We start from the raw sequence: 21,513 nt of genomic DNA, 5'->3' as shown, positions 1-21,513 counted from the left end.
TGTTTGGCCAAGTCGGAAAAATCAGCTTATTTTGAGAAGTGCTTTTGAAAAAGTATTTTTGGAGATAATCAGTTTGTGTTTGGCTAATCAGTCTGAAAAACACTTTTGAGAAATAATTTGTGTTTGGCCAAGCTTTTTAGAAAGTGCTTTTAAGTGTCAAATTACGAATAAGGACATGAATAGATTTACTTAATAATTAATATAAGTAAATAAATAATATCAAAATTTTGTTATTACATGCAATAAGTAAAAATAATTCATTTTATTTAAGTAAAATATGAAAATAAAATTAAAAAGTACTTAATTCTTTTAATATAAGTTAAATATATTAAAATTCCTTCAACAAATATAAAAGCATTCACCCCTAAAGACACTATATATTAGAAAGTTTCCTAAAAATAAGAAGAAATATTTATAAATTAATATCCTAAGTATTAGGTTTAAGGGTTATTTTGGTATATACTATATTTTGTTAAGGGTATTTTAGGTAGGAAGAAAAGTCAAAACTGCTTCTGCTTCTGCTTTTGGAAAGAAACTACTTTTTTCTGCTTCTCTGAAACTGTTTCTGCTTCTTCCCAAAATTATTTTTTTTCCCAAATAAACTTGGTCAAACACCTCAAATTAGAAAAAAAAGTGCTTTTGAAAAAAAAATATACTTTTTTTGTCTTGAGAAGCTTGGCCAAACAGGCTCTAATTTAAAGTAGTACCAAAATAATACAGACAAGACACATTTGGTGAACCTTTAGCAACTACAGTTCCTCAACATCCTAGTACCATACCTAGGCAGATCCTTAATCAAACCACGTAGTTGAACAACTTTGGAACAAATAAGCCATTACTTTGTACTTTGTGTGTAGTCCCTAATTAATGAGCTCATTGAATAAAAAAACTAATACGTCCTTAGAAGCAGCTAATTTTTTTTTACACATACAAAACACAAATTAAGCTAATCTTAATCCTTTCTAATCAACTAGGCGACCCAATCAACAACATGACAAACGAAGGCCAAATATTAAGTGTTGATAATTAGCAAAGTATTTGCACCTAATAATGTATCATTTTATTAAACCATCAGTTTATATTAATCTACAAATTGAGGTAACTGCTTAAGTAAACTTTATGCAATAACTTAAAATTAGAGTAAATAACATGTTTACACTGACAATACATAAAACTAAAATCCTATATATATATTCGGACAAAAGAAGCATCCCCTTTTCTCTTTTCTTTTTGGAGTTAATTAGTGATGTTGTATAAACCATCTCGTTTTAATAAATCAGAGGCATAATGGAGTCACAAAATCAAGATTCTTGGTCAACCAAAGCATAATAGGAGTCAAAAAATCAAGATTCTTGGTCAACCAATTTGCGTCTAAATTTATGATAGTGTGGTCCAAATTAATGCTACAATATGTTGACCCCGAAAAAACAAAAAAACAACCGTTTTATGGCCCCCATATGCGCAAGAACTCTGGATTTTAATTCCTTGCTTGAAAATATGTTCTTGTTTTATTGGGCCACTTTATTCCAGCTAATACGACATGATTTGCTAGTAATTCCAAAATTTCTGACCTCTAAATTAAGGTGCTTTTGTAATAAGGAATATTAAAATGGGGTTACGAATTATATCAAACGTGTGTTACGTTCTTCATTTTTCGTTTGCTTTCACGTTTAATATCTTCCTCTGACCAGGACCATTATCAATATGTGAATATTCAATGGAAGATGAGAGTTTTAATCCGAAATGTCAACTTAATTACTTAGGAAAACATTATGATTCTTGTAATTTCTAATTGTGTTTTGATGTGTAATTGATGGTTATTTTCTTTAAAAAATAAATTAATTTTCCATTAAAAATGAGCGATACTTCTTAAATTAGAAAATCAAGATAAATAATTGTAATGAACATTTTGAAGCTTCCACAAATGTGTTGCCAAACACAAATATTTTAGTTAATTTGCAATTGTCGAAGCTTCCACAATTGAGTAACAAAAATCAAAGGTGGATCTAAATTTTAAATTAGTAAAATTTAAATATTATTGTATGAATATATTTGCGTGAGAACTTAATATAAAATTTAAATTTTTTTGATACTATATATGTGAGTATAATTAAAAAAATATTGGATACAATGCAGTAAGGTGCATCGGTCCTTGACAAAGAGAGATTAATAACAAGTATATCTATCCAAAAAGCTCGATTTAATTTGTATAATGTTTCTTATTTAAAAAGAAAAAAAATGAAGGTTCATGTCGCATATAAGATTAATCAATGGCGGACCAACCAATCAGAGAAATTAATAATGGATTGCTTCATTCTTTGGAGTACCAATTAATAATTTAACTTGTGCAACATAAAAAATTACATAATTTGGCAAAATTATCATCACCTTACCCTACCCCACCGCTTTAACCCCCAAAAGGGAGGGACGGGGGTGGGGTGGGGTGATTGCGATTCTTTCCGGCTCGTCTACTCTTTCTCATACGGTGCTTTGCTTGCGATTTGCTTATCTCATTCTCTTCTATTCGCAAGCCATCCCCTAATATACAAAACAAATCCCTCTATTTATATAACAACAAAAAAAATCAGACATTTCTTAGAGAAAGTACTACTTTATTTTTTATAAAAAAACTGTAAAAATACGTGTAAATCACATATCGAAACACACACTACAAATTTTGTATCAGAGAAGAAACTTCTGATCTTGTTCCCCCTCTCTTTCTCTCTCTCCTATTGCCTTCATTTTCAGGTGTGTGGTACCTCTTGTTTGCTTGTTTTTTTTTTTTTTTTTTTTGTGAAAAATTGGATTAGGTATTTGAGTCTTAATGTTTTGTTTTTTTTTGCTGGTAATTTGCAGGATGGGTGAATATCTTTTGTTCATATTTCGGTATTTATGTATTGGAAGTTTTGTATTTTGAGATGTGAAAATTAGGGCTAGAAATTATTGGTTTGTGTTGTTTTTGTGGGTTATTATTGTGAATATTTTGGAATGGGTAATAAGTTGGGAAGGAGGAGGCAAGTGGTGGATGAGAAGTACACTAGGCCTCAGGGGTTGTACCAACTTAAGGATGTGGATATTAAGAAGCTTCGTAAACTCATTCTTGATTCCAAGCTCGCACCTTGCTATCCTGGTGATGATGATTGTCCCAACTCTGACCTCGAGGAATGCCCCATTTGCTTCTTGGTTTGTTTTTCTTTTCTTTCCATTATTCACCTTGAAAATTTGTTGGCATATGTTTGTCTAGAACGCGATTTATGTAGTGGTCCTCAACTTGTTTAGGATTGGGATGCAGTTTTAGTTCTTGTAGTTGCACGGCCTAGTGGTAAATGAAGAGCCATGAGGTCTCAGGTTCAAAATACTAGGCATAAATACTAGGCATTTTCTTCCTATCTGCCTAAGCCTTGATGGGCAGAGTTACCCGGAACCTGTGCTAGTAGGAGTAGGTACTTGGTAGAATAGTCGAGGTGCTCAAGCTGGCCCCAACATCACCAATAACAACAACTACGCCTCAGTCCCAAACAAGTTGGGGTCGGCGATATAAATCCTCATTCCTTTCATTTAGCTCAACTCATATCATCATAATTACCAAAATAAAATGAAGTTCAAGTAAAAAAGATAAATAAAAAGTGTAGTAGTTTTTGTTGTTTTTTATTGTGACTCCTCAGTTATGTTGGACTAGCATGGAATTTATGTCTAGCGATATTTGCTATGATTAATACCTTTGTTCATTTTGAACTTTGCAGTATTATCCTAGTTTAAACCGTTCAAGATGTTGCATGAAAGGCATTTGTACAGGTATTTATTGTCCTTGTGTTTGTAATTGCCTGTGCTTATTATGGCTCTACTTTTGATGTAATAATATGTACCATTTTTGGAAGTGGATTTGTGACTTGTTTCCTTGCAACAGAGTGTTTTTTGCAGATGAAGACCCCCAATTCAACCCGTCCAACACAGTATCCTTGATTTCTAAGATTACCGGTTGCTTATTGCTAAATGCATTTTGCATATCTCCTCTCCCTCCTTCCAGATTCTCATTCTACACTGACCTCCTTAACGTTATAAGATGCCCATTTTGTAAAACATCAAATTACGCGGTGGAATATCGTGGGGTTAAGACGAAGGAAGAAAAGGGGATAGAGCAGATTGTAAGATCCTATCTACTGTTGTATTTCTTTGGGTGATTGCATGGATATTATTACATATTGATAAAGGAGTCTCTTACTGAACTTAGGCTATTTTTATCCTTTTCTATCCCTCTCATGTCATTATTTTAGGAGGAACAACGGGTTATAGAAGCCAAAATAAGGATGAGACAGCAGGAGATGCAGGATGAAGAAGAGAAAACACAGAAACGAAGAGAGCTTAGTTCTTCCAGTAGTATTGCTGGACCAAGTGAGATAGAGTATTGCTCTACAGCAGGTATTTATTTTAAGCTCTGATGTTAGTCTTTTTGGCTTCACTATTTTCTGATTATAATCCAGGCTTATATTTCCTTCTTGTCTGCAGCACCATCTTTTGCTTCTGCTGTGGAAGGTGGAGAAGTCATTACTTCTCAAGAGACATGTGCAGCTTCAACAATTAGACAGCCTCAACGCATGAGGCAGAATAGGTACGAACTGTTTTTTGGTGCTAATTGGTTCAAATCATCTTTCCTAATTTACGATAAATTTACTGAAGAATTTACTCATTTAGGTCATGTTGATGGACTAGATAGTTTGATACTAGCCACTAAATCATCTTAAAAGTATTGAAAAAGGTAACCCGAATGGTGGAAGTAGAGTGAATAAATTAGTTAGGGATCTGGATCTGCATGCTGTTTTGAACGAAATATTACTGCTTACTTCTTTAGATTGATCAAGTTATGTTGAATGTTACTTAATCCAATATATTTTTCAAGCAGGTCCTTAGATTTACCGGATAGTGCCTTAAGATTTAAGCTTATTAGTTATGACTTTGTGGAATAATTTTAAGGTTTTTGTGTAACGGGATCCATATTTATGCTTGTGGATGCAACTTCTGCGGGGGACCAGGGAGAAAGCAGTGTTTAGATCCTTTTCCAGGGCATTTTGTTATTCCACATGATAATAGTTTATTATGCAATATTGTTGATTGTAATATTAGATGTGATTGTGATGCCTAACCGCAGACAGTTCAGATATCTAGGCTCATTGTTCTTGGAGAATGGTACAATGGTTTAACATGTGCATATAAATTAAAATAGGATGGATGAAATGGAGGACTGCGACAGTAGTGTTTGTGCGATAGGAAAGTAAATATCCAAGTGAAAGGAAAGTCTTATACAATGTTCATGATATCAGCAATATTATATGGGAATGAATGTTGGGTTGCTAAGGACCAGCTTATTGGAAAGATAAGTGCAATTGTTGGGACTAGCTTACATACACCTCCGCCAATTTGACCAATTTACCAAGCAGTCTGTCCAGCCTCCAAGGACATGTTACCAAGTTAATCTTTTCCATTATGGATGGAGTAAGCGGGCGCAAACCAAGTGTTGTAGTTGGACTTCGAATCTATGTTCTTTAGGTTGTAACTTCGATGCCTCACCCACGAGGCCATTCCCTTGGGGACTTATAGAAATATTGATATTAGGATGGATGTGGAATATACACACACAAGATTAGAAATTTTTATATCTAACAGAATGTGCAAGTATGAGAGACAACTGTTTTGTATATTTTTATATCAAGCTTTAAAGCTCACTATGATAACTTCTAAACAACCCCTAAAATTCCAGAACCTGAACAGCTGTTTTGTACAATATGGGAGACAACAGGATATATTTCAACGCAGGATTCAAATCTTTTGACATCACCAGATGGAACTCCAACAAAGACATTTGGTTTGAATGGGTGGAGAGAAGCCGCAACATGATGAGAAGATCATCCATTGGTAGAAAGGCAATGGAATGGATATGCTTTACACTTAAATTGGTCCAGCCTCCAAGGACATGTCCAGCCTCCAAGGACATGTTACCAAGTTAATCTTTTCCATTATGGATGGAGTAAGCGGGCGCAAACCAAGTGTTGTAGTTGGACTTCGAATCTATGTTCTTTAGGTTGTAACTTCGATGCCTCACCCACGAGGCCATTCCCTTGGGGACTTATAGAAATATTGATATTAGGATGGATGTGGAATATACACACACAAGATTAGAAATTTTTATATCTAACAGAATGTGCAAGTAGTACAAAAGGAATGAAATGAGAGAAGATCGTCTAAAATTGTTTGGTCATGTCCTATGAAGTGAAAAAATGCAATCTTTAACATATAAAAAGATACACTAATACATTAATGGGATTAGTCAAGATCAGATCTGTTTATCAAAGTGCTTCTCTGATTGTTCAGACATCGTTTTTCGACCAAGGAACAAAACTAGATCATTTTGTTCCATTTTTAGTAAAATAGTGAAGGGTGGAAGTCGTATATATTGTTCAGGTCGATTAGAAGGTGTAGAAGTAGCGGCCTTACACCAAAGATTTGTTTAAGCAATCTATTTGGAAGCCCGTTCGGATTTTTAACCATCTTTGAGAATAAAATGACTCACTAGGATTCTATTTCCTTGCTTACTTGTAAATGAACAGGCCCCGAGGTGCGATAAAGATGTTAGAGAGGGAGGTAGACCTAAATCATACAGCTAAAAAATCTTCCTAAAATATCTAATATCTCCTCGAATTCTTGCAGACTTAGCTAAGAATATAACTTGATGGAAATCAAGGATCCATATAAGTAATAGTCATTCTGTTATTCTACTTGTCAAGCTTTCTGAGAGCTCCTTGTACTGTTAGCTCTCATTCTGTTGACAAGCTTTAAAGCTCACTGTGATAACTTCTAAACAACCCCTAAAATTCCAGAACCTGAACAGCTGTTTTGTACAATATGAGAGACAACAGGATATATTTCAACGCAGGATTCAAATCTTTTGACATCACCAGATGGAACTCCAACAAAGACATTTGGTTTGAATGGGTGGAGAGAAGCCGTAACATGATGAGAAGATCATCCATGGGTAGAAAGGCAATGGAATGGATATGCTTTACACTTAAAGAAGCGTCGACAGATCAAAATAATCTAGTGAAGAGATGGAAGTACAAGGAGCAATTGACAGAACATTTCTGCACTAGGAAATTTAACACCCATGGAAGATATATGAGTATTCTGTCACTGAAGGGAGAAGGGAGGTCAGTGATTATAATCCTAGAGTTAACTTTGAATTCTGGTTGGAAAGACATAGCAGCTAAGATAGAGAGATTCATATATCAGACCATCAAGTTGAATCCCATAGTACCACCTAGAAACACTGTGGACAATTTCCCTTATGCCCAAGCAGTTAAGGAGAGTAAATGGCAATCCAATACGTTTCGAGAGGCAAGGGTCAGCACGAGCAATGGCGGTATCTCTGTTCTGGACCCTATTGGAGGAGAGGACACAGGCTTACTAAAAAGATGCATTATCGGGTCTTTTGGGGAAGAAATCAATGAGAGACCCACTTTAGCAGACATAAGGCGATGGGCTAGTGCGTCATGGAACAAAGCATACGGAGTAAACATTTATGAAATGACAGGAAACATGTTTCTTTTTGAATTTCCAAACAGATTCATGGCAAAGCAGGTTGTGCAAGGAGAATGGAGATGGAAAAAATTCAAGCTTCATCTGGATTGGTGGAATCATACTGCCGGTTGCATTCCAAACTCACAAATTGAGGAAACATGCTGGATTAGAGCCATGGGGATTCCTGTACATCTATGGTCACAAAAGATCTTCAAAGAAATAGGAGATCTCTGTGGGGGTTGGCTAGCTACAGAAGAAGAAACTGATCTCAAAAACCATCTCAAGTGGGCAAGAATCAAAATTGCTGGTGATGGCAGGAAGACTCCCAATGAGGTGGGGATTGTAAGAGACGGTACCAAATTTTTCATCCCAATCTGGGCTGAAAGAAAGACACGGTATGAGCTAAACAATGGTAAAGGAAAGGCAAGTGGTCAATTTACACAAGGTTCAACTTCGATGAATCAAAACAGTAGAGTGTCAAAAGTCAAGCTGAAATCCGATGACCCCGATATGGCTGCACAAGTCATTTTTAATGACCTCTCGTGTAAGTTCTCTGATACTGGGCTGAAGCCTTATATCGAGGAAATGAGAGGACCTTCTCACTCGGGAGCAAAAGAGTCATCTCCAGGGGAGCAAAACTTTAATGTGAATCGTGAAAGTATGCAAAAGGAAACAATTTCCAGTTGCAGTCAGCCAGAAGGTGGAGTAGATTTAGCAAGACTGAAACAGAAGGAAGGGGAGCAAAGCATAAACTTAAAGATGGGGAATGATCACGTGGGATGTACTTTGGAACATCTAAAGCAATGTAGCCCTATTCAAGAGTGGGAAATTGAGGAGATGAATCCTTTAGCAGTTCAGCAACACAATCCTTTATTGGATAAAGACATGGATGCAACAATATGGGTCCATCAAAATATGATCAAATTGGGGAAAATGTTTGGAGTAGATTTCCAAGGACATGAAGAAGAAGCACTGGAATTGTTAATGCAAATTGACAGCTGCAGACAGGTTAGAAGGGTGGAGTCAGAGTTGGAGGTGAAGAAACAAAGATTCAAAGGATCACTGGAATTAAAGGGTTTGACTTCTTTCGATGTCAAATTCAAGAGTGACGGGAAAAGGAGTAGGGGAAGAGATCTATCAATTATTTCTATATGAGGATCAAAGTAATTTCCTGGAATGTAAGGGGTCTAAATGATAAGAAGAAAAGGGAGATAATAAAAAGTCAAGTGCAGAATTGGAGGGCAGACATTATTTGCATGCAAGAAACAAAAGTCGAGGGGGATATCGAGGAAATAGTCAGGCAAATATGGGGTGGTAGATGGGTTAGGTATGCAAGTTTAGAAGCTAGCGGCACGAGAGGGGGGATTTTGATGTTATGGGATTGCAGAGTATGGAAAGGGGAGGTGTTACAAGATTGGTGCATACACTTTGACATGCAAGTTTGACGCTCTTCTACAGAATTTTCAATGTCACATAACAGGAGTGTATGCTCCAAATTGTAGAATAGAAAGGAAAAAAGTATGGAGTGAAATTGGTGCAGTGAGGGGATTGATGGAAGGTCCTTGGGCGGTTTGTGGCGATTTTAACGTTACAAGGTACTCTTCTGAAAAACGGGAATGCTCAAGGAGGTCCAGAGCGATGGTAGAGTTTTCGGATTTTATAGAAGATATGGAGCTGATAGATCTTCGACTTGAAGGAGGAAACTATACGTGGTTCAAAGGGGACAATCATACAGCGGCTTCAAGAATTGATAGATTTCTCATTTCAGAAGAATGAGATGTAAGACTCAGAAACATCAAGCAAACTATCCTACAAAGGCTGATTTCGGACCATTCACCTGTGGCTCTAGACTGCGGTGTGTGGGAACAAGCTAAATCATACTTCAAGTTTGAAAATTGGTGGCTGAATGTGGAAGGTTTTGAGGACAGAATTAGAGAGTGGTGGGGATCTTTTGAATTCTCAGGAAGACCTGATTACATTTTAGCTTGCAAGTTAAAAGCTCTCAAGGGCAAGCTAAAAGGATGGAGCAGAAGTTACGAAGGCAATCTGGGACTGCAGAAATCAAAATTGCTAAGTCAACTAGCAGATTTTGAGACAACGCAACAACTAAGAGCGTTGACAGAGGAGGAATCAGTCAGGAAAGCAGCTACTCTAATGGAGATTGAGGTGCAACTCAAGAATGAAGAAATTGCATGGAGACAAAAATCAAGAGCTTTGTGGCTCAAAGAAGGGGATAGGAATACAAAATTTTTCCATCGGACTGCAAATGCACGCAAGAGAAACAACAACATTGACGAAATAATGATTCGACGTGAAGTAATCGAGGATCCAGAAAGAATAAAGAACGAGATTATTGAATTCTACAAGGAGCTATACACAGAACCTGAACAGTGGAGACCAACAGTCAATTTCGAAAATACTACAAGCATTTCTGAATCGGAAAGGGAGTCTTTACAAAGTAACTTTGAGGAACAAGAAGTGCTGAGCAGCCTGAAGATGTGTGCAAGTGACAAGGCTCCAGGTCCAGATGGATACACAATGGGTTTTTTCAGAAAGTGTTGGGACATTTTGAAGGAAGATATCATGGCGGCTTTTAACAACTTCCATTCACAGGAGATGTTTGAGAAAAGCTTCAATGCAACATATATAGCATTGATTCCAAAGAAGACAGGTGCGAAAGAATTGAGAGATTTCAGACCGATCAGTCTGATAGGGAGCTTCTACAAACTGCTCTCAAAAGTCTTAACTGAAAGACTTAAGAGGGTGGTTGGGAAACTTGTTGATGCTCAACAAATGGCGTTCATCAAAGGAAGACAAATAATTGATGCAGTGATGATTGCCAATGAAGCTGTGGATTCAAGAATAAAAAAGAAAGAACCTGGAATCTTATGCAAATTGGATATCGAGAAGGCCTATGATCATGTGAACTGGAGCTTCCTACTAAGAATGTTAGAACAAATGGGTTTTGGGCAAAAATGGATTAGATGGATGAAATTTTGCATATCTACTGTGAAATTCTCCATTCTTATAAATGGAAGTCCTAAAGGTTATTTTCACTCACACAGAGGTCTCAGACAAGGTGATCCTCTATCTCCCTTTTTATTCATCATAGCCATGGAAGGATTGAACAACATGATCAAAACGGCTAAAGTCAGTGGTTGGGTTAAAGGTTTTGAGGTAAACAGGAGTGGGGCTAACAATCTAGAGATCACACATCTCCAATATGCTGATGATACTCTAGTCTTCTGTGATGCTGAAAAAGACCAACTTAGATTCTTAAGGATCATTTTGGTTTTATTTGAAGGTGTATCAGGATTACACATTAACTGGAGAAAGAACAACATTTTCCCCATTAATGAAGTTAACAACATGGGGCAACTGACTCAGATATTGGGAGGAGAAGTTGGGTCCCTACCAACTGTTTACCTTGGGATGCCTCTTGGTGCAAGATCCAAATCAAAAGAAATCTGGAATTCAGTCATAGAAAAGTGTGAGAAGAAGTTGTCAAGATGGAAATCGCAGTATCTATCATTGGGGGGTAGGCTAGTTCTAATCAACTCAGTATTAGACTCTCTACCTACTTACATGATGTCTTTGTTCCCAATTCCATCAGGCATTTTACAGAGATTGGACAAACTCCGAAGAACATTCCTCTGGCAAGGCAATAAGGAGAAAAAGGTCTTCCATTTGGTCAATTGGAAGACAACAACAATGGATAAAAAACAAGGTGGATTAGGGATAAGGAATTTGAAGAATCAAAGCAAGGCTCTTAGAATTAAATGGTTATGGAAGTACTCTAAAGAACCCCAATCTTTATGGGTCAAAGTGATCAAAGCCAAGTATGGTGAAGAAAACAACTGGGTGTCAAAAAAAGTCAGTACATCATATGGAGTAAGTGTGTGGAAATCAATCAGAGAACTTTGGCCAATAATGAAGAATCACTCCTCCATAAGAGTGAACAACGGAAGGAACACATCATTTTGGAATGATAACTGGCTAGGAATGGGAAGCTTAAAGGAAAGATACCCAGATATGTTCGGTTTAGCACAAAACCAGCATAAGACAGTCGCTGATATGAGGAGTTGTCAAGGATGGGAAATAGCTCTAAGAAGACAGCTGAATGACTGGGAGATAACAAGATTAACTGACCTCTACAAAGAGCTGGAAGCATTTACAGGACTACAGGAAGGTTTGGATTCAATATGGTGGAAGAGGTACAACAAAGGGATTTACCGAGTGAAGGATGCATATAAGATTTTGAATCATGATAATCAACAGGTAGACACATGGCCTTGGAAACATATATGGAAAACAAAGATTCCATACAAGGTAGCTTGCTTTACTTGGCTACTAGCAAAGGAGGCGGTTTTAACCCAGGATAATCTCATAAAAAGGGGAATTTCTCTGTGTTCAAGATGTTTTTTGTGTGGGGAAAATGCAGAAACTGTCAACCATCTGTTTCTACACTGCAAGATTACAGACCAACTATGGAAAATCTTTATTAGTCTTAGGGGTATCTCATGGTCAATGCCATTCAGGATTAAAGATGTCATCTATAGCTGGGAAGAAGCTGGAGCTGAAGCAACTAGTAGAGATAGATGGAGGACTGTTCCGGCATGTATTTGGTGGACAGTCTGGAGGGAAAGGAATACTAGATGTTTTGAAGATAGAAGCAACTCAATGCAGAAGATCAAACTCAATTGTATTCTTCTATTTTGTTTTTGGTGCAAACAGATGTACGCAGAAGATACATTGACAATCATAGACATTCTAGGATCATGCTAGGTCTCAAATTAGAATATCTATAAATTCTCTCTATGTAAATTTGGTTTTCAGTGCAACCTATGTACTGATTGTTATAATATATACAATAGTTACCAATTCAAAAAAAAATAGTCATCACGCCAATATTTGGTTTGATACATCGACTTGCAGGTTTTCCTTTAACTCACTAGGAGTTTGGAGTTTGTGGTGGTTTTAAGGGGTTATCATGAAAAGGGTTGATGAAGGAACATATCTTTTACTGTCAAAAAAGTATCGTTGAACTTATATTATTTATTTGTGTAATATCTTTCTCAAATTATATGAGGGTTGAAGTTAGCCAATTTTCAGAGAGACTAGAAATTAATTAATATTCCTTACAATAAAGTAGATGGATTCAACAACAACAACAACAACCCAGTGTAATCCCACAAGTGGGGTCTGGGAGGGTAATATGTACGCAGACCTTACCTCTACCCGAGGGGCCTCTACCCGAGGGGCAGAGAGGCTGTTTCCAGGAGACCCTCGGCTCAAAGAGGCAATAAAGTAGATGGATTCAGAAGTTGAAAATGCTATGTCATGCAAATTTGTTGTATCGCAGTGATGTAAGACAAATGACAGCACAAACTAGGTATCTTAATAATATTTTTTCTGAAAATGAAATTTAAAGTATAAATGAGTGAAAGATTCTGGAAATGCAAGACGTTGGAGGAAAATGATTGAAAAATTAGTGATAGGTAAAGTACAAAGGTATTCTTCTTTAATGAAATACTTTTAGAAATATAACATATGTAGCCTTACTAAAAGAATTATGACATGTAGTACTATAAAAAAAAAATTTATGGCAAAGAGAACTATATAATACAGGTCAAATTGAAACAAAAAGCTCCTCCAAGATACTTAATCTAGTATGTAGTAGCTTTTTGAGGACTCTAGGCTTTTGAAGTGATCTATTTGTTAGTTCCAGCTTGTTTATTTTTTTGTTTTTAAATCAGTTTTCCTACAACCTTCAAGCACGAAGTGGAATTTTAGTACAAGGCAAAGAGAGGGTTAAAGATTATCAACAACAACAACAACAACGACCCAATAAAATCCGACAAAGTGGGGTCTGGGGATTAAAGATTATCATCCAACTTATTTGTTCGATACTGCTAATAGTTAAAAGGTTAAGTGATTGTAAGAAATGTGAATGAATGGCAGCCTTGTGGAGCAGTTGATAGTACATTGAGAATAGTCAACATGTAACAAACACAAGTGTCAAAATATTTGGATGGGGTTGGGTTGGGTAGGTGGCGTGGGGAGTGATTGTTATTTTGAAATCAAATGCGTTGTGTTTCTGAGGATGAAGTTGATGGAAAAGTTGCTTGGGCTTGTTGAACCTAATTCAACGGTATGAGATTAGTAGAAAGTTAATGGGCCAGTCAGAATTAGTAGGTTGCTCCAAAGAAGCAAATATCAGAGTCGGAGTCTCGGAGACGGCGGGAAAGTGGCTCTCACACTCGCTACGTTTGACCACGTGCTGGGAATTAGGAATCTCGCCAGAGCATGCAACCTCAATTTTTGATGACGCTTGTTGGGTTCAGCTTGCGGAAGGTGATGCGTCTTATGGTGGTGGTGTTGGTTTCTTCACAACATTGACGAAAACTTGAAAATTGAAGATAGCATGGACAACCTTTATGGTTCCCCCAAAATGCGCGATGACTATTTTCTCTTCCTTCTAAAACTGAAGATTGAGCGGATAAACCTTATGCTTCCCCGAGAATGCGCGATGACTACCATCTCTTTTGAATGTTGCCTGTAATTGTACCGCGAGAACTTTCACTTTCACACGCTAGCTCTGATACCATGTTAAGAAAATGCACATGGAATTTGGGCCTAGCTCAGCGGTCTCAACCCCAAAAGCTAGCTTATGTGATGAGATTGCCAAGACCACATAAGGAGACAATCGCCCATTTCCTCAACCAAATGCAAATGTGGATTGTATTAAACAATTTTTAAGTAGTTAGTGGAGATGAAAGATGAGATTTTGTCCCATTAGTTGAAGCTTCCAGCTATAGTGTCCCATATTTTTTAAACTTGTCGTTGGTAAACCGGTCCATGATTGTCTCGTCGATGTCAGGGAACTAAAGTTATAGCTTAGTTTTGTTGCTTTTATGTCGAACTTTTTGTGAGTAATGTTATCCACGTTTGTCAAAGAAAAATGAAAAACAATAAAAAGGACAGCCCATTAGTTGAAGCTCCCAGCTATAGCATACCACATTTTTTAAACTTCAAGAGAGCTAAAGGTATAGCTTGGTTTTGTTGCTTTTATGTCAAACTTTTTGTGAGTAAGGTTATCCACGTTTGTCAAAGAAAAATAAAAAACAATAAAAAGAGCAGCCCGGTGCACTAAGCTGGAAGGGCCGAGCCACATTGGATCTATTGAAGCAATAGATAGAAGAAAGAAATTCATATTCTGTTTGCAATAATTTCTGATTGAATTTTAGTGCTTGATGTTGCCACAAACACTTAGCTTATCTACATATATGGTCTTACCTGGTTTCCTGTATATGTGACACAGGGAGGATGACTTTGACTTGGATCTTGAGGATATAATGGTTATGGAAGCCATATGGTTATCCATACAGGTAAATTATCCATTCACTATCCTTTTTCTTCTTTCTTGGTCATTTTCTTTTCTTGTTGCGGGGAGGCAGCATTAGGTGAAAAGTTAAGAGTTTCCTATCCTTTGTCCGACGTACCCCTTTTCTTTAATTGAAGTGTCTGATTTCTGTTTTCTGAGCAAAGTGTCATCTTTCTCTCAGCTCGAGTTTGATGGAAACAGGCATTTTCTTGTTTTCTATTGGGGTAAATCTTGCTAATTTTGAATTCTGGTATTCATCTTTTCACATTTTGAAAATCTTATGGCAGAAAATATTTAACTTTGTGGCATGGGATATCATTTATTTTCTTTCGCTGTGTCACCTATTGCCACTTTTAACATCTGATCATCTTTGGGATGATAATTTTGGTCGTGCTTTTTGCGCTATTCAACTATATTTAATGGCATAGCACTTAATTTTCCACACGAAACTGATGACATGATAGGAGAATGGCAGAAATCGAACTATGGACTACAGTGATGTTGGTCCATCAGAACAATATACAGCGGATCATCGAGGTGTCCCAGCAGTCAACACCCCTGCCGCTTCAGGATCATCTTCCTCTCCTTCTGGTGGTCTTGCTTGTGCAATTGCAGCCCTTGCTGAGCGCCAGCAAATGGGTGGAGAGTCCAGTAACTATGATCGGAGCATGTCATCGTATAATGAGCATCTTGCTTGTGATAGGTTTTCCAATAGGGAGGAGATAGAGAATGATGATTACTCTCATGCTGAGAGCACCATGCATGCGTCACCTGAAAGGCAGCTGGAAATAACGAGGGACGATGGTGAATGGGCTGATCACGGGTCCATGGTTGCCGAAGTTGGAACTAGTTATGCAGTCTCTGACGAAATGGAAGATGATGCTTCATTCCCTGTGCAACCCACCACCGGTTCAATAGTTCCTGAGAATTTTGAAGAGCAGATGATGTTAGCCATGGCTGTTTCACTGGCTGAGGCAAGCTCGCGGTCTAGTCCACCTGGAGTGTCATGGCACTAGTAGTGCTTGTGATGTGGGGTTGAGTGGATTCCCCTCATATTGCCTCGCCACTCATCAGAAAGAAAATGAAACAAAAAAAGACAAGAAAAAGAAAATGCAACCAGTATTTTAATCTTCTTGTCCTCTACCTTTCCACCTCTCTGTTTTCCTACTTTTCCTCCCTTTTGTAGTCTGGTATACTGCTGTACGAAAACAGAGAAATTGATTCTAGTGAATGAATATTGTTTGAGCCTGCACATAACAGGTTTATAAGTTCAGCTCATTTTCAAATTGTAAATAGTTGTCGAGTTACTTCAAGATGTATTTCAAGAAGTGGTTCTATTGTGAAAAAAGGTGGAAGCAGATCGCTCCTTGTGGCACTAGAATTGTAAGGCACTGGTTTTGGGTTCATGAAATTGGATGTCCCAAGCGAAGCAGTTTTTCGTGTAGATAACCTTTTTGTATCTCAAGGAATTGTAAGAAGTACCGAGTACGCGTCAAAAGGAAAAGAAAATGTGTGGGGGAGGGAGAGGAGGAGGGGCCGGGGCGGCTCAATAGGTTTGGTGGTCTAAAGCCACACTTTAACGGGAGGCATTATTTAAAAGAATAATAATTCCTATATATTTTTATTTGAAATAGATTTTTCTAGCTTTTTGAGAATAAATTTTTTAATAATTTTTGCATAAACCACTTATTCTTTCATGTGACACTATTGATCTTATTAGGTAATAGAACTTGATTCAAGAAATTAATAACTTTATATTAATTTTTTTTTATGTTTCAATATACTAATTGCAATGATGAGAACCTGAGAAAAAACAAAAAACAAATAAAAAATGGAGTTTAAAAGTGTATTACTCATTTTCTAATGATAAACATAATTTTTTTTTAATATATAAAACATTTAACTTTTCGACTTTGAAATACTCAATATTTTCTTACAAGATTTGGGGCCTCACCAGAATAGTTGTGGTGGGACGGATGGGATCTTTCTTTTTTAATTAGAGGTATTCAGTTCGAGTATTTGGAATGAAAAAAATTTCCTTCTAAAAAGTGATTTCCACTTTAATGAATTTTACATGATACAAATTCGAATTAATCAATGCCCCAAATTAAATAGAGAATTTTTCATAAAGCACCATCTTTTAGGTCTAATTAGCTTTTATAGATACCTTTTGCTATTTTACGTGTTATAGATACATTTTATGTTTTTATACAATGTATTTTATGTATTTAAACTATTGTATTCATTAATACAATAGAAAAAATAGGCGTTAAAAAGGGAATTCCAGCTAAGGTTGATATGTATTTAACTGTATTCACGCGGCCTTATCGTGAATACAGTAACGTATCTGCGTAAAATCTGGAAAGTTAAACTAGTTAAAAACGGAAAGGAAATCAAATCACATGATATTCTCCTAATTTAACTCAACGAACAAAAAATAGTACCCATTAATCTGTATTCTGCCATACACAATTCAAAAAAAAGTAGCGAAAAGCAGAGCAACATCTGTTTGAAGTTCTTCCATTCACTTCCCCTCTTCTCTGTTCGCAGATATTATTTCAACCACGGAAAATTAGATGGATACAAATTATATACAAAATACGGTATAGTTCCTTTATACATATGGCAAGTTTAACAGTGTTGTTGCGTCATTCTAGCAAGTGGAACGATGAGGGCAATTACATCAATTTTTCAATTGAGGGAATACTGATAAAGGAGTCTGCGTCCTTTAATGATTTGGTTGCTTCAATTTCTAATCAACTGGGCAAAGATTTGAGCTCAAAGTCCATTAAAATTCAATACAAAGTAGAAGAAAATTGCACGCCAATGGAAATACACAATGATATGGGTTACAGAGTGTATGTAGAATTGAAAAAAGAGAACAGAGAATTTGGGATTTATCCTTTGTGCATAACAACTATTGAAAAAGAACTTGTCTCCGGAGGTAGTTTAAATCAAGGCGACATTGTGCAAATAGACGAAGCAGTTCAAAGGTACGATTCCGATACAGATGATACACTGGCTCTAGATTTTGTCAATTCAGGAGAAGCAATTGGAGTGTTCGAACTCCACAAGGATTTGATAATTTCAAAAACTAATCAAAGGGAGGTTATGGTTGGACAAGTGTATAAGAATAAGGCTACATTGAAAGAGGTGATGGAGAATTATGCTATATCTCAAAGGTTTCAATTCCGGGTTGATAGGTCTAATGCTGTCAGGTTTGCATGTATTTAATTTTTTTTTAGTATTTTCTATTATTGGTTCGAGCTGTAAGTTTAACGTTGTTGTATTTATGCGTATTTGTGGATTTCATCTTGATTAGCACTGATATAGTTAACATATGTTTGTTTATGGTCCTTAAATACATGTATTCATATGTATTTTACTGGAATAATTACATTACAGTATCTCTAATTATTTTCTTATTTTGTGTACTGTGGTTTTAAGTGTATGCATATACCCACAATTATATTCAGTTGTATTCATTGTATTTAAATGCATATAACTATAATTGAATTCAGTAGTATAAAAATTTATATATATAGATGTCAGAATGTATTCATGTCAGATTGTATTCGTGTGTATATGAGTGCATTTTTTTTGTAAACACTTATGCTAATCATATGTACAATGATTAATTCTTTGCAGCTATGCATTATTATGTATTTCAGAAGATTGTGAATGGAGGTTTAAGGCTTCAAGCATTAACAAATCAGAACTATTCAAAGTGAGAGAATACATGTATTCATATGAATACATGTATTCATATGTATTTTACTGGTATAATTACATTACAATATCTCTAATTATTTTCTTATTTTGTGTACTGTGGTTTTAAGTGTATGCATATACCCACAATTATATTCAGTTGTATTCATTGTATTTAAATGCATATAACTATAATTGAATTCAGTAGTATAAAAATTTATATATATAGATCTCAGAATGTATTCATGTCAGATTGTATTCGTGTGTATATGAGTGCATTTTTTTGTAAACACTTATGCTAATCATATGTACAATGATTAATTCTTTGCAGCTATGCATTATTTTGTATTTCAGAAGATTGTGAATGGAGGTTTAAGGCTTCAAGCATTAACAAATCAGAACTATTCAAAGTGAGAGAATTCATTGATAACCATACATGTCCGTTGAGGGACAAGGTGTATGAGCAACGACAGACAAGTAGCAACCTTATAGTTGGTATGATAAGGCCTAAGCTTACTAATCATAAGAGGAAATACACCCCAAAGGATATTATTGATGATGTGAAATCAGATTTAAGTGTAGATGTTAGCTACATGTTGGCGTGGAGGGCTAAAGAAAAGGCAATGAATTTTTTGAGAGGTGAACCGACTGATTCATACAAAAAATTACCAGGATACTTATATACAATGGATATGACATATCCAGGTTCCCACATCAGGATGGTAAAATCGCCCAAAAATGAATTCATGTACGTGTATATATCTTTGTATGCCTTTATAAAGGGGTTTGATCATTGTAGACCCATTGTTGTTGTGGATGGAAGTCACCTAAAATCTTACTACACCGGGACTTTCGTTTCGGCAAGCACGTTGGATGGTGCAGGTGAGTATTTGAATTATAATACAATCTGTTAATATTTTAAAGAATGAAATACATGTTTTAAAAATATATATTCAATTATATTTACAGGTCATATAAGCCACTAACATATGGTGTTATTAATTCAGAGAACGATGCTGCTAGGACGTGGTTCTTTGAGCAATTCAAGATAGCATACAGTGACAGGGAAAACATGTGCATCGTTTCAGATAGAAATGGGAGTATCATTAAATCTGTATCAAGAGTGTATCCAGATGTACCACATTTTGCTTGTATATGGCATCTATGGAACAACGTATATAAGAAATTCAAAAAGAGCCATGCCAAGTTGAGCGAGATATACTTCTTGATGGCAAAAGCAGACACGCAAGCTGAATTTGACAATCTGATGGAGAAGGTGAAGAAGGTAGATATTAGGGTGAAAGAATACTTAGAGTTAGCTGGATACAAAAAGTGGGCTAGGTTGTATGCACCTGTTAATAGGGGATGGACAATGACGTCAAATATTGCTAAGTCAATCAATGCCGCACTAGTTTCAGCAAGGGAATTGCCAATATACGAATCCCTCGAAGAAATTAGGAAGATGTTTGGACGTTGGAATTGTAGTAACTGCAAAGAAGCTACACAGACATATACGACGCTTGCTAAAAAATACCAGGAGATGCTGACTTTGAATGAAGCAATGTCTACATGTATGACTGTAAGTTTTATTTTAATGTCATTGTATTATATAGCTTAATTGTTTTCTGAAATAACTGACATGAACACAACTGAATACAAACATTTTTTATAATACAACTGTCATGAATATATATGAATACAACTAAATTCAAACACATACAAGACATATTTTATCGAAGATCTGATATGAATACAACTGAATATAACTAAAAACATGCTGCAAAAACTATTCGAATACATCATAATACAACTAACAAATCTGTATTATATATAATTTTAATATGTATTGTCATGCCGTATCCTTCTAATGTTTTTGTTACACTTCAGTTGCCTAAAGTACAACAGATTTTTTATAAGATAAGACGTAATTACACTTGATAGTCTGCCGGTCTAAATATATGATGTATTCATCTGTATGCAAATATTTCAGTTGTATGTAACTGAGTAATTCAACATTATACATATGGTAATTCAGTTATATGTGCTCAAAACTTATATTTCTATTTTTAAATATAGGTGGTACCATCAACTGAATACTTACATACGGTTAACGATGGAGGGAGGCATTACACAGTCTGCTTGTTAGAGAGAAAATGTGTTTGTAGGAGGTTCCAAGTTGATGAATTACCATGCCCACATGCTTTGGCTGTATTGAAGAGCAAGTTTCTAATGCTAGAAGAATATTGCTCTAATTATTACAAACCAAATATTGTTATAATGACATACGATGTGCCTCTGTACCCGCTACCGGACAGAAATGACTGGAATATACCAGCACATGTTGCAGAGGAGGTTGTATTACCACCCAAATGGAAAATACCTCCTAGAAGGCCAAAGAAGAAGCGCGATAAACCTTTAAGTGAATTGCTGCAGCCGAAAAATCAACATTCATGTAGCATATATGGGCAGGGAGGACATAACAAGCGAACGTGTAGAAATTCTCCACGTAACAAATAGTTAACACTCTGACATGTATTGGTGCTTCAACGATTTGTCAATACTTATGATGACATTGTCAAGTAATAAATTCTCATTGTCAAGTAATAATTTTTTAAATGACTTTCGTGAATAGATTCTGTATACATTTAGTTGCCTTAATGTGTTGGATACAATCGAATATAACCTTGTCCACATATACTTTGACAATTTGTTATAGACAGTGCCTGAGTTATATACATAACTAGTCAGAATTCATCGGAATACATCTATATACTCAGTTGTAATATAACAATTTCAATAAGTCTGAATTTGTATTCTCTAACTAGATAATAACCTGTTTAATACATCTGAAT

At 36.0% G+C, this 21,513-nt stretch overlaps 2 protein-coding genes across 2 annotated transcripts; both read left to right on the top strand.

The window, feature by feature from the left end:
- Window positions 1-2,455: 2,455 nt before the first annotated feature.
- Window positions 2,456-16,226, top strand: LOC107767158 (E3 ubiquitin-protein ligase DA2L-like). The gene is made up of 9 exons (XM_075223247.1): window positions 2,456-2,748; window positions 2,857-3,183; window positions 3,744-3,795; window positions 3,908-3,953; window positions 4,064-4,145; window positions 4,275-4,419; window positions 4,507-4,609; window positions 14,891-14,957; window positions 15,418-16,226. Exons 2-9 carry the CDS (start codon window positions 2,989-2,991, stop codon window positions 15,967-15,969), a joined length of 1,242 nt encoding a protein of 413 aa, XP_075079348.1. The 5' UTR covers window positions 2,456-2,748; window positions 2,857-2,988; the 3' UTR covers window positions 15,970-16,226.
- A 1,349-nt stretch (window positions 16,227-17,575) lies between these two features.
- LOC107767160 (uncharacterized) lies at window positions 17,576-21,178 on the top strand. Its single transcript, XM_075223911.1, has 4 exons — window positions 17,576-18,171; window positions 18,993-19,543; window positions 19,669-20,240; window positions 20,738-21,178. Exons 1-4 carry the CDS (start codon window positions 17,576-17,578, stop codon window positions 21,176-21,178), a joined length of 2,160 nt encoding a protein of 719 aa, XP_075080012.1.
- Window positions 21,179-21,513: the final 335 nt, after the last annotated feature.

Source organism: Nicotiana tabacum, chromosome 10, assembly GCF_000715075.1.
Source record: "Nicotiana tabacum cultivar K326 chromosome 10, ASM71507v2, whole genome shotgun sequence".
NCBI lineage: Eukaryota > Viridiplantae > Streptophyta > Magnoliopsida > Solanales > Solanaceae > Nicotiana > Nicotiana tabacum.
Note: the sequence above shows the minus strand (reverse complement) of the source record. Positions and strands in the feature narration are given on the sequence as shown.

Excerpts from the sequence above, each read along its gene's own strand:
- LOC107767158 (XM_075223247.1), top strand. The coding sequence starts at position 2,989 with ATGGGTAATAAGTTGGGAAGGAGGAGGCAAGTGGTGGATGAGAAGTAC. Across the intron at positions 3,184-3,743 it reads AATGCCCCATTTGCTTCTTG|TATTATCCTAGTTTAAACCG; the intron begins GTTTGTTTTTCT and ends TGAACTTTGCAG. Across the intron at positions 4,146-4,274 it reads AAAAGGGGATAGAGCAGATT|GAGGAACAACGGGTTATAGA; the intron begins GTAAGATCCTAT and ends TCATTATTTTAG.
- LOC107767160 (XM_075223911.1), top strand. The coding sequence starts at position 17,576 with ATGGCAAGTTTAACAGTGTTGTTGCGTCATTCTAGCAAGTGGAACGAT. Across the intron at positions 19,544-19,668 it reads AAGCACGTTGGATGGTGCAG|AGAACGATGCTGCTAGGACG; the intron begins GTGAGTATTTGA and ends TTATTAATTCAG. Across the intron at positions 20,241-20,737 it reads CAATGTCTACATGTATGACT|GTGGTACCATCAACTGAATA; the intron begins GTAAGTTTTATT and ends TTTTAAATATAG.